This window comes from Salvelinus fontinalis, chromosome 9 (assembly GCF_029448725.1).
Source record: "Salvelinus fontinalis isolate EN_2023a chromosome 9, ASM2944872v1, whole genome shotgun sequence".
Classification (NCBI taxonomy): domain Eukaryota; kingdom Metazoa; phylum Chordata; class Actinopteri; order Salmoniformes; family Salmonidae; genus Salvelinus; species Salvelinus fontinalis.
Genome location: NC_074673.1, coordinates 29866256 through 29881612, shown reverse-complemented (window position 1 = coordinate 29881612; position 15357 = coordinate 29866256). Strand labels below are relative to the sequence as shown.

The window sequence follows — 15357 nt, the reverse complement described above, 5'->3', positions numbered from 1 at the left end:
TAGGTTTGTGAAGAACAGAAGTGCGAGGAAGAGGTGTTTCCCTTGGCAATGAACTACTTGGACAGATTTTTAGCCGTGGTTCCAACCAGAAAGTGTGATCTGCAACTTCTTGGAGCAGTTTGCATGTTCCTTGCATCCAAACTGAAAGAAACTCGTCCATTAACTGCAGACAAACTCTGCATCTACACTGATAACTCCATCAGACCACAGGAGCTGCTGGTAAGCAACAGTTGGTTTCTGCCAGCAAAATTACGAGTTACATTTCAGATTGTTAATATGGCTTTGTCCAATATGAAACTCATGGCTATTTGTCAATGTTTATGTTATGGGCCATACCTCAAAGCCATCTACATATATATGTTTTATATTTATAAATATTAGATATGCTACTATCCATTTTCTCTAAGGATAAACTATTATGGAATATAATTCACTGAAATCATCAGCAAACCTAGATTAAATGTTTGGACCCATCACTCCAGGAATGACCCAGAGTGCTTTGTCCCCCAAGAGTTATTCTGTACTACAGGTAACTGCCAAAATAAAGGAAACACCCACATTAAATGTGTTAATAGGGCGTTGAGCCACCACAAGCTGCCAGCACAGCTTCAATTCGCCTTGGCATAGATTCTACAAGAGTCTGGAACTCTATTGGAGGGATGAGACACAATTCTTCCACAAAAATTCTATAATTTGGTGATTTGTTGATGGTGGTGGAAAATGCTGTCTCAGGTGCCACTCCAGAATCTCCCATAAGTGTCCAATTGTGTTGAGATCTGGTGACTGAGACAAACACACCCTTTAAACCCCCTATGGTCTTTTGAGACCCCTCTTTCAAGGTCACTGAGAACTCTTCTAGCTATGGTAGGCAAAATTATGGGCAACTGGGCATGACCCTAGGCATGATGGGATGTTAATTGCTTAATTAACTCAGGAACCACACCTGTGTGGAAGCACCTGCTTTCACTATACTTTGTATCCTTGATTTACTCAAGTGTTTCCTTTATTTTGTCAGTTACCTGTATATTGGACTGTACAGTAGGTTGTTGTACAGTGGTCTCCATCACCATCTAGTGGCAAATATTTGCAGTAGAACGAGGTCAGCCGTTGAACTGAAGCCAAGGTTTAGATCCGAGGAGTGAGTGATCTTTAGAGACTTCAGTCTACAGAGAGGAAGTCCCACATATTGATGGTCCTGGCAAACAAAATGTTGTCTTTGACCTCAAGTTTGCTCTACTCAAGGTTTGACATAGATGTCTTCAAAGAATGGACACTTACAGGTTTTTGTAGATCCTGCTTCAAAAAGCACTTTTTCCAATGTTTTAGAAAACAATAATTATTACTTGCATACAGTACATTACAATTTTGCATTGGATTAGTTCACTAATTGGATGTCTTGGTTGTAGGCGCTCACAACAAGGTTTCATTTGAGCTGGTGTGGGTACATCCTGCTTGTCTTGGTTTGGGTTTCTGCTGCAGTCATTGGTATCCCAAAGTTAGAGCCTTGGCAATCTCATAGGGTCATGGTGGACCCAAGTGGTGGTGAACATTTAAATAGTCAGTTTCTCACATCAGAAAAGTATTTCCTCTGCGACGCTACATAAACATTCTTTAGTAAACAACAGTCAATCCCACCCATGTTGTGAAAGAGGCCGCATATTATTCAGCTGAGAGCTTGGGGGCTGCCTGGGCCTGACCCACCTCAGTTGATTGCTGATCCCAATGCTGTGGTACTAAGTATGTATGGGTTGGAGAGGCCAGCCATTCCCTGTGATGACAGGTCCTGCATCAGTGGTCTTAGGAGGAGGGACAGCCTCAGCCCCTATCTCTCATTGGTTGTTATTGTATTACTTGCTGACAGAAGCATGATCAACATCAGGTGAAGATTCACCTTTTGCTGGGAACTGGGCTGGACTGGACTGGGCTGAGCTGTATCCACCCATACATGCTGTTTAGGCATGGGTCAGAGGAGTACCATGTTTCTGAGATGGTTTCATGAGGGTTGCCTGGTCGTGTTCACAATTAGCTTCTCTTTAAGGCAATCTTTTGGCTGACAGATAGATACAGGAAACAGGAGATCAGCTGTTCGGCCCATGTGATCGTTTTTTTTGTCCCCATCTTTGGTAACAATTTCTTGTAAAATAAACCACAATGTCACCCAGAAGGTGGGACCGGAGGCACCAGCAGAAGGAAGTGGGTGCCTGCATGGAGGGTGTGTTGCAAGGTTTTGCCACAGCTCTCTCTCGCTCTCTCTCGCTCTTTCTGTCTCTCTGTCTCTCTCTCGCTCTCTTTCTGTCTCTCTGTCTCTCTCTTTCTCTCTCTCTTTCTCTCTTTCTCTCTTTCTCTCTCTCTCTCTTTCTCTCTCTCTCTCTTTCTCTCTCTCTCTCTCTCTCTCTCTCTCTCTCTCTCTCTCAGAGCTTTTGTCTGTCAGCTCGTGTCTGTTTTCTACCACAGCAGAAAGCAGACCTCTAATGATAGAGAGGGGAAACACTGCAGAGTGTGGACAAGAGTTAGGTCACAGTCAGGGCCATCTATCTATACGATTCCTCATTGATTCCTTGAATTCTAACCGCAGCATCACATTTGTCAACGGCCTATTTCTCAGCGGTATCTGTGGCATTCTTAAGAAGTGACTCACTGAACCTTAGCAGTTTTTTACTGTTTTTGTAAGTTGATAGGGAAACACAACACCCTGTGAAACTGAAGTGGGGATATCATAGGGATGTATCATAGTGTGTGGTCCCCTTTCAGAGAAGAGGAGAGAGAGAGATACAGTTTACCTGATATTGGGAATGAGAGTTGGTCATTGGTTCAGAATTACAGAGATACAGTTCACCTGATATTGGGAATGAGATTTGGTCGTTGGTTCAGAATTACAGAGATACAGTTCACCTGATATTGGGAATGAGATTTGGTCATCGGTTCAGAATTACAGAGATACAGTTCACCTGATATTGGGAATGAGAGTTGGTCATCGGTTCAGAATTACAGAGATACAGTTCACCTGATATTGGGAATGAGAGTTGGTCATCGGTTCAGAATTACAGAGATACAGTTCACCTGATATTGGGAATGAGAGTTGGTCATCGGTTCAGAATTACAGAGATACAGTTCACCTGGTATTGGGAATGAGATTTGGTCATCGGTTCAGAATTACAGAGATACAGTTCACCTGATATTGGGAATGAGATTTGGTCATTGGTTCAGAATTACAGAGATACAGTTCACCTGATATTGGGAATGAGATTTGGTCATTGGTTCAGAATTACAAAGATACAGTTCACCTGATATTGGGAATGAGATTTGGTCATTGGTTAAGAATTACAGAGATACAGTTCACCTGATATTGGGAATGAGAGTTGGTCATCGGTTCAGAATTACAGAGATACAGTTCACCTGATATTGGGAATGAGATGTGGTCATCGGTTCAGAATCACCCTGTCGTGGAGATTTAAAGGCAGTTAATGGCTGCCACATTGGACCTGCGTTGTCTCATGACTAAGAACCATGTGACTCTCTGAAGGGGAAAATCACTAGCATCCCAGGTCCCAGGCACAAGGACAGTCGCAAACCACAAAATTCCTCCCAAATTAGTCACCAGCTCCTTCCGTTACTTATCCTTTCTTCTCTAAGAAACAAGGACAACCGTATAACTCAAACATAACCTCCCACCCCGCAAGAAAAATAAAGCCATGTGATTTAAGATAGGCCTAAATGTCATTGGCTATTGCTGATAGACATTGGGATTGTGCAGTTGAGGATAATGCTCACGATTGAACAAGTTCAAGTTGATTCGTTTTAGGGAAACTCATTTTGTTTATAGTTTTGCTAGGTGGGGATATTTTTTTTAGCCTCCTTTTATGCTGTTCACATCAAACATTAGGTATACACTTGTTTTGTCTGTGCCAGGTGAGCTGTAAAATCGTTGTAAATTAACTCTGTTTGTCGTTTGTTTGGCGTTTGTTTAACATTATCGATCGAATTTCAGAGAAGGCATCAATTTGAATTTAGCTAGGTGCTCAAAGTAGCAAAACAGGCCCTAACTGTGGTAAAACTTAATAGCTTCCAACAGGTTATGACAAAGGTTAAACTATGCTATCCTGTGCTAACCTATTTGCTGTGCATTTTGTCATGCATTTGTACTTGTATAATTGATACTGTGTACAAGACCATGGTACTTCTTGCTGCCTACGGAGCAGCAAGAGGAATTGGACCTGTCTACCCGAGTACTCGGTTCTGCCACCTATGGTCTCCTGGCTCTACCACCCCTGCCAAAGGGCAGCTCCTCTGTCCTGGCACCCCAATGATGGAACCAGCTTCCCCCTGAAGATAGGACAGCAGAGGCCCTGCCCATCTTCTGAAAACATCTGAAACCCTACCCCCTATTTTAGATAATCACACAGCACCCCCCCCCCCCCCCAATAAATAAATAAGCATTTTGTGAACTAACACACACACTTGACTCATTTCCCTCTTACTAGCTGACTTTGCTGACAGCTACTTTATTGAGGAAAAAAGTACTTACTGTGGCTGTGATATGTGGCTGTCTCACCTAGCTATCCTAGGATGAATGCACTAACTGAAAGTTGCTGTGGATAAGAGCATGTGCTAAATTAATAAAATGTAAATGTATTATTATTATTTTATTCTAAATAGATTGTTGACCAAATGATCAGCCATATAGGAACCTATTCATTGCCTCTGTTGGCTTGAGCATGTTAGTGAGAGCTAGTTTTAGAGTCCCTATCTCCCCCCTCCTCCCCCATCCAACCTGGCTCGGTCTCAGCTAGGCTGGTGCCATGTATATACAGTATGTTTAGCCTTGTTGCCACTCTCATCCTAAAACAGTCTCTCTCGCTCTCTCTCTCTCTTTTGCTCTCTCTTTCTCTCTCTCGCTATCTTTCTCTCTCTTTCCCTCTCTCTCGCTCTCTCTTTCTGTTTCAGGAGTGGGAGCTGGTGGTGTTGGGGAAGTTGAAGTGGAACCTGGCGGCTGTCACACCAAACGACTTCATCGAACACATCGTGAGGAAGCTGCCATTGCCCGAGGACAAGCTGGCGCTGATACGTAAACATGTGCAGACCTTCATCGCACTCTGCGCCACAGGTATGTTGCATCCTTTATTGATACTAAAGTCTCACTGGTGGATATTTATGTCATCAAAAGATGAGCCAATGTGGGTTGCCATCTGATATCACTTTTGGCTCCCATGCCACATTTTGTAAGTCAAAACGATAACGGATGTGCTGCCAAGTCAATTAGGTGCTGATGTCTTGCGTCAACATAGTTGCAAAATATCCTTGTCTCCCCTTCTTTCGACACGAAATCAAAATATCCTTTCGGAGCAACAATGACTGGAGGAGACCCCATTCAGGTAGCTTTGTGGGCCCCCCGTCATGTGGTGTCATGTCACTTAAGTGAGATGTATTACCTCAATGTGAAAATATGTGGGGCTTAGAAAAGCATGTGTCATGGAGGACATGTCTCTGTGAGAGTCTCGTCCACGTCCATCATGTTTCTCTCTCCCGGCTGCGGCGGCTGGTATGGTCATGTTCTGGAGGCATATCAGTGGCTATCAGAGAATAGAGTGACACTTCAAAGGGCAGCAGCCTGGTTTAAAGGACATTCCTGTGTTCCTGTGTGCTCTGGGACCAAGGGAAGACCTGATGGGGGTGGGACTGGGCATTGTCCCCTCTGCTCTCCAGGGTGGATTGTTTCTTCAAGATCAAACATCGAGTCGTGGGAGTAAGAGGAGATTCTCTAAATATGATCTGAAAATCTGGAGGAGGAGGGTGAGAGCAAAGAAAGAAAGAAAGAAAGAAAGAAAGAAAGAAAGACAGGAGGAGGAGTATATTGTTCCTGCAGTCCCGCATAGTGAGGCCTGTCATGTTTTCATATCTGCCCGTTTCCCTCTCCTACGCCTCCCTACTGCTTGAGGGCATGATGACTTTCCCATGTTCAGGGTGTGTTTGTGGGGCAGGTTCTCCCAGCACACAGCCCAGCAGTATGGGGGGTAATGGGATCCAGAGCTGCAGCAAGGCTCCCCTCTCCCTCCCTGGCCCCTCTGGACTCCACCCCAGGGTCCCACTTCTGGCCCCACAGGAATGACCCATACACTCCCTTATGGGTGAGATCCATGTGGTGGTAGAGGAGTGTGTATGGATGGATGGGAGTTACGGTGACAGGTCTCTAAACATTGCCATTTTTGATGTAGAATCCCTTTTCTGATTGTGCAATTGATATTGTATGTTGTGAAAGACAGAGCACATTGATGGTCTCCATGGGAACTGGCCCCATTGTTCTCCATTTGTCTCTCTGTGGCTCTCTCTTTTCCTCTCTCTCTTTCTCGCTCTCTCCATGCTCTCCTTTATGTTCTGTGCCATTGGAGAGATGAATGGAAGGAACGACTGTGTCAGTGATCAAACCTATTCCCAAAGCAACATTGCGCAAGGCTCCCAGTGCACTTGGTCCACAATTGCTTCAGTGAGGCAGTGGATATACATTTATGAGTCTTGTGGAGGGAGATGTCTTCCTGACGTCTTGTAGAAGGAAGCCTTGTTGCAGATAACTAGGATTAGCAGCAGGCCATTTTGTCTGCATACTCTCCTCAGATTTCAGATTCATATGTAGGCAAAGAGCATGTTGAACAATTTGGTGCATCTGAAGATTTCTGGGAATTCAAAACCCATTTTGTGCAACGTTCCCAGCCATAAATCAACTCAACTATCTTGTGAGATTCCGCCCTGAGAATCCCCCTCCAGACATGCTTAGAAGGTGAAGCTGGAGGAGGAAGTTTCTAGGGCTTTGCTGTTTGCAAGACAGATGACAACAGATCTCCTGGGGTCTCAGTATTTCATGCATAGAAGTGATTCAACTCACCCCCACCTCCACCCCCTCTTCTTGGAAAATGTGCATAAACCAACCCTTCTGTATTTGATGGAGTGAGAGAGGAGAGGTGGAGAGAAAAAAAGGCTCTAATTTTTAATGGTTCCTCTCTTTTGATGGAAAAGTTCTGTTCGAGGCACTCTGTGGGGATTTGGTCAGGTGGCTGTGGGCCGGGAGGCGCAGGCTGGTTCAGTATTAATTAATAATGAGGGAGGGTCCATTCAGCACTATGCAAATGGTCTAGGGCTCGGCTAGAGGCTGGGAGAAAGGAGACAAAGAGCCGGCTCTACATTTCATATGCAGAGGCATGTAAGGGTCAGCACAGCGGGGGCACTCCATAGGAATTACCAACGTCTCCCCAGGGAAGCCTACAGGATAATGATGATAAAACAAGCCCATTAGGGAGATTATGGCCTCCTCCTACCACAGAGACACCAAGCACTTCTTGTCCCCTTGTTTCCCCCTGGTCTCCTGTCCCGTTCTCTTTCAATAGAGGTAAAGGAAGGGTTGGGGATAGTGGTGCGCGGGTCAGTTGTTGGTTCACCCGCACCAGCCCGCAATTCCTAATAACCAATCCGCAACTGCCCGACTTTATGTGATAAAGTGAAAATCTGAGGCCCGCACCCAACCCAAACCCGCAAAAATGAAAACATTTGCTATAGGCTACAGTCAAAGACGGTGGAGCTATTTTTTGAGTGAGGTTGCAGGATTTTTTTGTTGCCTGATTTCTTAGTGCCCTCGTCTATAATTAAATACGTGCAGCTTCTCTTCTGTCATTATACACGGAGTATACAAAACATTAAGGACATCTGCTCTTTCCATTACATAGACTGATCAGGTGAATCCAGGTGAAAGTTATGATCCCTTATTGATGTCACTTGTTAAATCCACTTCAATCCATGTAGATGAAGGGGAGGAGACAGGTTAAAGAATGATTTTTAAGTCTTGAGACAATTGAGACATGGATTGTTTTATGATGCTGATAAAGATAGCACCTTTGTGGTATTTAACTGAGCTTTCAAATTCTCTCAAGAGGCTGAAAGAAAAATCATATTTCTCCACTCCAGTTCCCAGGTCAAAATTTTGGCCACATTTTGTGTATCATTTTACTTCAAGAAATGCTTAATTCTGCAGGAGTTAATATTAAGGCTATGTGAGAGGTTATAGACCTACAGTCAGTGTCCAGATTTCATTCTCCATTTAACCCATCTGAACAGTAGGTTACAGTTCCCTTGACATGACATAGGCCTATTTGAGGTCCCGGTTTTGTGACTGTCAAATTTGCAAAGCTCCTCACAATCATCACACATAATGTAGCCGGCTCTGCTATAACCCTAACCCTAACCCTTTTATCCAACTTCACCAAATCTTTCCCAAACATTTATTTTCTGGACCTCCCTTCTCTTTATTTTCAACCCTCCTTTCACAGCTTTTCCGACATTGTTATTTTTGCCTCTGAGGATTTACGGGAACTTTATCTGCCCGTTCCCAAAACCATTGGGCGATTGGCGTGTAGGCTTTTTGGCGCTAAATCTTAAGCTTATGCACTAATGCCAGACAGCCTAAAATAATGAAAGAAAACCTCAATGTAGCCTATAGATATAAATTGCACAAGAAGGACATTTTAAGGTATTGTTTTCTCTTTATTCAACCCACCCTTCATCCACATGGATATAACCGTGGGGACTGCGGGTTATGAGTCAACCCGCGCATCACTAGTTGGGGAACAAAGCAGATAGGCCTGAACCTGTCTAATAATCAGCTCCATCCGACTACTTTACTGGAGGTGGGTTTCAGATTCCACTGGGACTGCATGGCGTAGGTCTTTAATTCTATACCCGTGTTTGTTGACAGAAAAAGCTTCTGATTTGATTAGTCAGAGCTTCCAACAAATTATTCCTCCTCCTCCTCCTATTCCAACTAATGAACCTCCTCTTTCCGTCCGCACCAACTCCATTGATGTCTGATTAATCTGCAGCATCCATCCATGAGGCTAGAGGAAGCCTCTTCACAGTGTGCACACAGGAATGTGATACACAGTGTGTCATATAATGGTATGTCCTGAACTAGCCTCACCTCACTGTGGTTATCAACACCACATCAGAAAACCTGGGGGTGGCCAGACTTCCACTGAAAAATACTAAAGGCTGATCCGGGAGGACCATGTAGAACAGGGCACTAGCAGAGCGCTATAGGCTCTGCCCTGAATGACGGGTCGCCACTGCATGTGGTAGACAACATAACGGGCTAGCATGACATGTCATAGTACTTACACTTAGATGCACGCACTAAACACAGGTCAAATACATATGCTTTTAAGAAACAGTTAATTCTCTTCTGACCATGGTCTCACTCTGACGGCAGGAGCGGGGTTCAGTGAGGTGCACAGGGAATGGCAAACTGTGATTGGCTGATACAAGGGGGGGGGGGGGGGCTTGTAGCTACCACTAATAAGAAAATAAGGGGTGTTGGGTAAGTACAACAAACTCCTTGTTCAGGGGTGCTGAAACTGCACCCCTGTAGGGTTTCTGTAGGGTTTCCACCACTTCCCAATTCACCAGACGAAGTTCCACCCCATTCCTTTTCAATGGGAGCACGTGGAGCAATGCGCAGAGAATTGTGGGAAGGTGAGCAGAGCGACAGAAAAGGTTCAGCTCTGCTCTACTTTATGCAAATTGCACGCGGCCACCACTGCCGTTAACCAATCATGTGAGGAAAATCTTCCGTTCATGAAACACTGTTACGCCTGTCATTTTTTTCCGGGCAAGTACCAAAAAAGATGTAGGAAAGCCAATCATCGCTGTCTGTTTTTCCAATTCTATATGATTTTACTTTGCTAGAATACAGAGACAAAATAAGGTCAATGGCATGGAGGATTGTAGCAAATTGTTGGTGTTAATGGTAGGTGAAGAGAGATTTGCCCAACGATATTTGCTTGTGCTGCTAGCTAGCTATGAACATCAAGCAACCTAAACTGTGATCAAAGCCACCATTTGTAAATGTGTTGAGTAAATTGTATTGTGAAATGTGCCTACCAAAGGATAGAAATCACCAGTAACACACATTATAACATTGTAAATGATACACTAAGCATGAATTTCCCATGTAATATGGTACCAATTGGATTATGGTATCTTAACATTATGATTCTCAAATAGTATAGCTTATGGCTCTTTAATTATACTGGTGTCATGACAATGATGATTATAGCTCACTTCCTGTAAAATACATAGGCCTAATCGCACATGAATGTGTACTTTGGGAAAAGGAAATTGTGGCTTTGACTTGCAAACATTGTTGTACAAATCTCTCTTTACCCATCATCAACACCAACATCTCTGCAATCCTCCTCCATCCCATTGACATTCTGATTTTGTCTCTGTATTCCAAAATCATTCTCAGCAAATAAACAAGGTAGAATTACAACACTCCACATTAGTTTACTTTTTGATATGTTTAAGTAGCCTACAAACTGCCAGCTCTGTATTTTCATTTACAGTACCTAAAATGTACCTAAAATGGAAGGGTTGGATTTGCACTAAACTATTTCATGTCAGAATAATGTGGTAGAAAATCTGTCTTATGGTTAGCCTCATATACATTATCTACCGGTACCATTTTAAATTGGAGAGCTCACAACTGGACAAAAATGTAATGTTCATTTGAGAAAGCAACATAGAAACACAAATTAGAGACAGATCCCCTTCACACCGTTTTATTGCAGAATTGTGATCTGTGATGAATGAACATTGACACTAGTTCATCTTGAATAATGTTTTAAACAAATAAAACAAGTTTAAAGACTTCACTTCCATGAATCAACATTGAGTGAATCAAAATATAATTTCAAAATGTACAAATAATCTAACTTTTGTAAATGTTAGACATCTTAGTAAGTAGGCTATTATTACAAAAGCATAATTTCAGGTGAACCAAAAAGTTCATACCAGAGTTGGCCTACCTTGCTCTACTCCTGATCTACTGGGTGAACAGGCTTCTATTTCAGCCCAGCAATAATACACATTATTATCAATTCATTAGGTTTGATTAGTTGAATCAGGTGTGTTAGTGCCGGGCTGTAACAGAAGTCTGCACACCCAGCATACAGTGTACCTGCAGAAGAAGGATTGGCCTGCTACAGATGTAATATGTTTGTAGCCTATAATTGTATTACAATTAGATAGCCCTGACTTATCTCTTTCTGTCTTCATTGTTTTTCTCTCTAGGGATTAAAACTTGAGATAATTGCATAATCTGCCTATCTAACAACCTGCCCTGTCTAACTAGTACACCTACTCCCTTTTCTGACAGCTGGAGCAGAAAATCCTTTCACCCTCTTCCATTGCTGTTATCTACAAACACATTTGGAGCACAAGTTTTTAATTTACAATGATAAATATGCTTACATCAAGATAACAAGCTAATATGAAGTTAACTAGCTGTAGTATGTAAAGTTGGTTAGCTAGCTAGCTAACGATCAGTTCATTAGCCTACACACTGTGGCCTCCTGTAGCTAGCTAGCTAATAATACATTGTTTTTTAACATTTTCAAAATGTTTTTAATTATTTACTTGAATAGATTCACGCCTACACCCATGCGCATGAAGCTGCCAATCTTTTGGAGCTATAGTGATGTCAAGCGGAGGCACCACTTCTGGTCGAAATGTACCGTAAGGGCTGGCCTTTTAACATCCACCATAAGGCCAAACGTTCATGCTAGGACATCCTAGCATGAAGTGATTTTCTAAGGGCACAGATTAACCACTGAAAATAACATATGAGGTTTGGAAGTAAAGTAAATGTTAGCGGCTAGTGGGTTTTGAGTTTGACATGAATGATGTTCTCATAACACAAGAAGTCTCCCTGAGCACAGCTGGAGTTTCTAGGTAAAGGTGCGTCGGTCGGCTATTCCTCAGCTGTTTATACAATTTTATCGGTTGAATACTGTCTGGAAACGAAACTCAACTACTGAAAGTCATGGATGAGGGATTCTAACTGGGCTCCAAACGAAAGCTGCCAATTCATGTTCTTCCAGTTCAGAGGGGTCTGCTTCCTCCCACGCCAGGCCTGAGTGCTGTTGCTCAAGTCTCTGGGTCGCGGTGGTGCAACACTGAAGCAAGTTGTTACAGGATCCAACCGTTATGGAGGATTCCTGTTTTTGTTTCTGGCAAATCAATGTGCCTTTGAGGCTGTGCCGTGGTGATCCAAACCCATTTCTTCTATCATTTTTTTTGTTTTTTGGAGTAGATGTGTTCTTATGGAATAAGCAAAGTTATGAAACCTGCCAAGATAAGAATGTCAGATGATTCTTTCCTAGAAAATTAACTCTTTCACATTATATGCAGCAGTAGTAAGACATACTGCAATAAAAGTCAGGAGGTTCACAGTTGTTTGTAGTGCCTCTCCTCTCTGACCAAGAGAGGTAGCTTACAGTCTGGCTAAACGTCTGTAAATGTTGTTTTGACTACCTGGTCCACTCCATTAGTGGTGAGAAACAGCATAATGCCAGTCTCAAAATGATGTTTGTCTATGACCTTAATCAATCAACAGGGCCCAGGTCCTCAAAATGGAACCCAGTAAAAAACACACAAAAAACTTTGCATCTGTATAGAACAGTCTATTGATTTATTGCACAAGGGGGAAAAAAAGTTTTATTTTTGGCTGTTACTCAAGTTTCCAGCTTTTATTAATTTACAAGTTAAATGTGTATACAGTGCATCTCACCCACCCAGGAGTTGGCCCTGGTGAGCATGGCAGGCCAGGCAGGCAGGCTGGGTGAGCAGAGTGGAGTGGAGGCCTGGGGATGGATGCTGTGGAGGGTGGAGGGGATAGGGGGGCATTGAAGGGGGTGAGAGGCCTGCAGGCAGGGCCAGTCAGCCGCTGCTCACAGTGAGCTTTCCATCGCAGGCGTCCCCACTCAGCTACATGCACATTTTATCCTCAGCATGAATATCAATTAGGCTAGCCTAAAATACAGGCATTCTTCCCCCCCATACGCAGCACTCACCACTGGCCCACCAGCCCCAGAGTGGCAGCCTCCGTCGATGACCCTTGTTCTGCAACAGACCTGTCTTGTCCTCCGGGGCCAAAATAAAGCTTTCTGCCCACTGCTCCACTTAGGCCCCGTGTGTGTGTGTGTGTGTGTGTGTGTGTGTGTGTGTGTGTGTGTGTGTGTGTGTGTGTGTGTGTGTGTGTGTGTGTGTGTGTGTGTGTGTGTGTGTACACATATATGTCTTTGTCCCTTTTTCACTATAAAAAGCTGTGCTGATGTAGTGCTCAGGGCTCTGTGCCCTCTTTTCTGTTTTGTGGAGGTTGTCATTAATAAATCAGCCCGTGGCAGTCGCCCAGCAGCTAACACAGGGGTGTATAATAAGTTCATTTATTTGTCAACACTGAGCCACAAGATGAGAAAGCGCCTGGCTCTGCATGTTAAAAAGGCAGCGAGGGGCTGCTCCAGCAGTTCTCAAAGGACCTACCTCTTTGATTTGGAGAGAGAAAAAAGAGAAACTCCCCTTCAGAGCCATTGCACACACACACAGTTTGCTTTTGCTATTGAACATGGCAATATGTTAATCATCGGCTGTTTCTCTATGGCTCTGTCCACTCCTCAAGCCCAAAGGTGGCCCAGCTACAGAGGAATAGCTGTGGATGGAGGTGTGAGGACGTGGGAGGGAGACCGACTCTTTTCTTCTTCCAAAAACTCACAAGGGTCTGGACACAGACTAGAGAGCGATGTGCAGCAGAGCGATGTCCCCCACCCACTACTCTCCCCCTTGTCCCTACTCTCCCCAGAACCACACTGCTTTCACGCTGTGATTTGACTATTAGATGTTACATTTTTCTTTTGAATGAAAAAAGGAATAGTTGAACCATATTAAAACGAGAATTCAGTTCTCTTAACAGGGTTGACCTTAAAATGAGGGACAGACGTATATTAATCACTAATCACATGAAATAAATAATAATCTTCAGAAATAACTTTGTGAAAGCAACTAAATAACTAAGGCTTTACAATGATGGTGAAAACTTGGTGATGGTGAAAACTTGGAGACATTCTGGGGTACAGTGGGTTAAAATCTTCCTAGAAGGCACAGAGAGTGTACAGAGGGCCATGTCAAAATGCAGAATTGTTGGACTTTAGAAAGTCTTTATTCATATAAAACATCTGATTTATTGAATTCTCCATGTGGTCTATATTAAAATGGAAATAGCATTTTAACAACTTTGCAGATATGAAACAAACAGGCAGTCATATCAGTCCTATTTATGTAGCAAGCTAAAAGTACAAAGCCAAACGTTAGCTAGCTAGCTGCTAGGAGGATATCATGTCATTGGAGGAGTAGGTGAGTAACTTACTTTTGTTGGTGGCTACACAGCTAGAGACGCAAGTGTCATTTGGTTAGCTAGTAAGAAAGGTTCAGCAGCTATGCTGAACTTGAACGACTGTTATCCAGTTAGCATATCTCTTGCAATCGCAAATTTGCTCAGGCTATCTACTCTGATTTCAGAGCACTCTCGTCTGAGTGTGCCAGAGCGCAAAATCACTTAATGAACATGCAACACCTGCTGAATAGGACCGGTCTCAGTAAACCAAGGCAAAAAAGTAATAGTTGGTCACGAACACTCTAGATAACATGCAAACAGCCTAACCAGCTCTGTTAGGGCGAGCTATTCCCTATCATTTATTAGTGCAATTTTGATGGCCAACTAGTTGAAAAAGTTTGAGAGGGTTTATCTAATGTTCCGTTAGATGTTAGCTCATCTTGCTCTGGCTAGCATTAGTTGTTGATCTTGTTGTTAATGTGCATAACTGAGGGAGAGAGAGCTTACCTTTTCATGGTTGTTTGATCAATACGATTGTAATGTTCCCAAATATATGGACTCCCGTGGTATTTACATATTTGCAGAAATCAGGTTTATTTTCTGGCTTTTGGCGAATGCGTTCTAATGATCTAAAGTCGCGCTGTTGCAACTGCCTGTAAACACACAGTCCAGTTCAAAGTGAATGATGGCAGGCCCTTGTAGAAAATAGCTTGTTTTCATTAAGGCCTACTGTACACTCTCTTATATAAAAAATAAAAAAAGGAGTTCTTCGGCTGTCCCCATTGGACAACCTTTTAAAGAACCTTTTTTGGTTCCAGGTTGAACCATTTTGGTTCCAGGTAGAAAGAACCCTTTTCTGTTCCATGTAAAACCCTTTCCACAGAGGGTTCTACCTGGAACCAAAAAGGGTTCTCCTACGGGGACAACCAAAGAACACTTTTGGAACCCTTTTTTCTAAGAGTGTATCCTTGATTGGCTATGGCGCAGCGATCTGCATAGACTCCAGTCCAGGACGAGACAGATGTTTTTATTAGGTTTTATTTACTGCAGTGTCTATTAATTTTCCAAACGCATGGTCAATTTCCCACTCTATATTGCTATAGTATTTTCACAAATGCCTTAACTATACGTAATTGCAAAACATTCTAAGA

The 15357-nt window shown here is 43.1% G+C and overlaps 1 protein-coding gene across 3 annotated transcripts in view; it reads left to right on the top strand.

Annotated features, from left to right (window-relative positions):
• LOC129862404 (G1/S-specific cyclin-D2-like) overlaps positions 1–15357 on the top strand; it is a 335589-nt gene that overhangs the window by 307675 nt on the left and 12557 nt on the right. For all 3 annotated transcript variants that reach the window (XM_055934030.1, XM_055934029.1, XM_055934032.1), the window contains 2 exons: positions 4–219; positions 4945–5104. In XM_055934030.1, coding sequence (XP_055790005.1) covers positions 4–219; positions 4945–5104 — 376 coding nt within the window. The remainder of the gene's footprint in view (positions 1–3; positions 220–4944; positions 5105–15357) is intronic.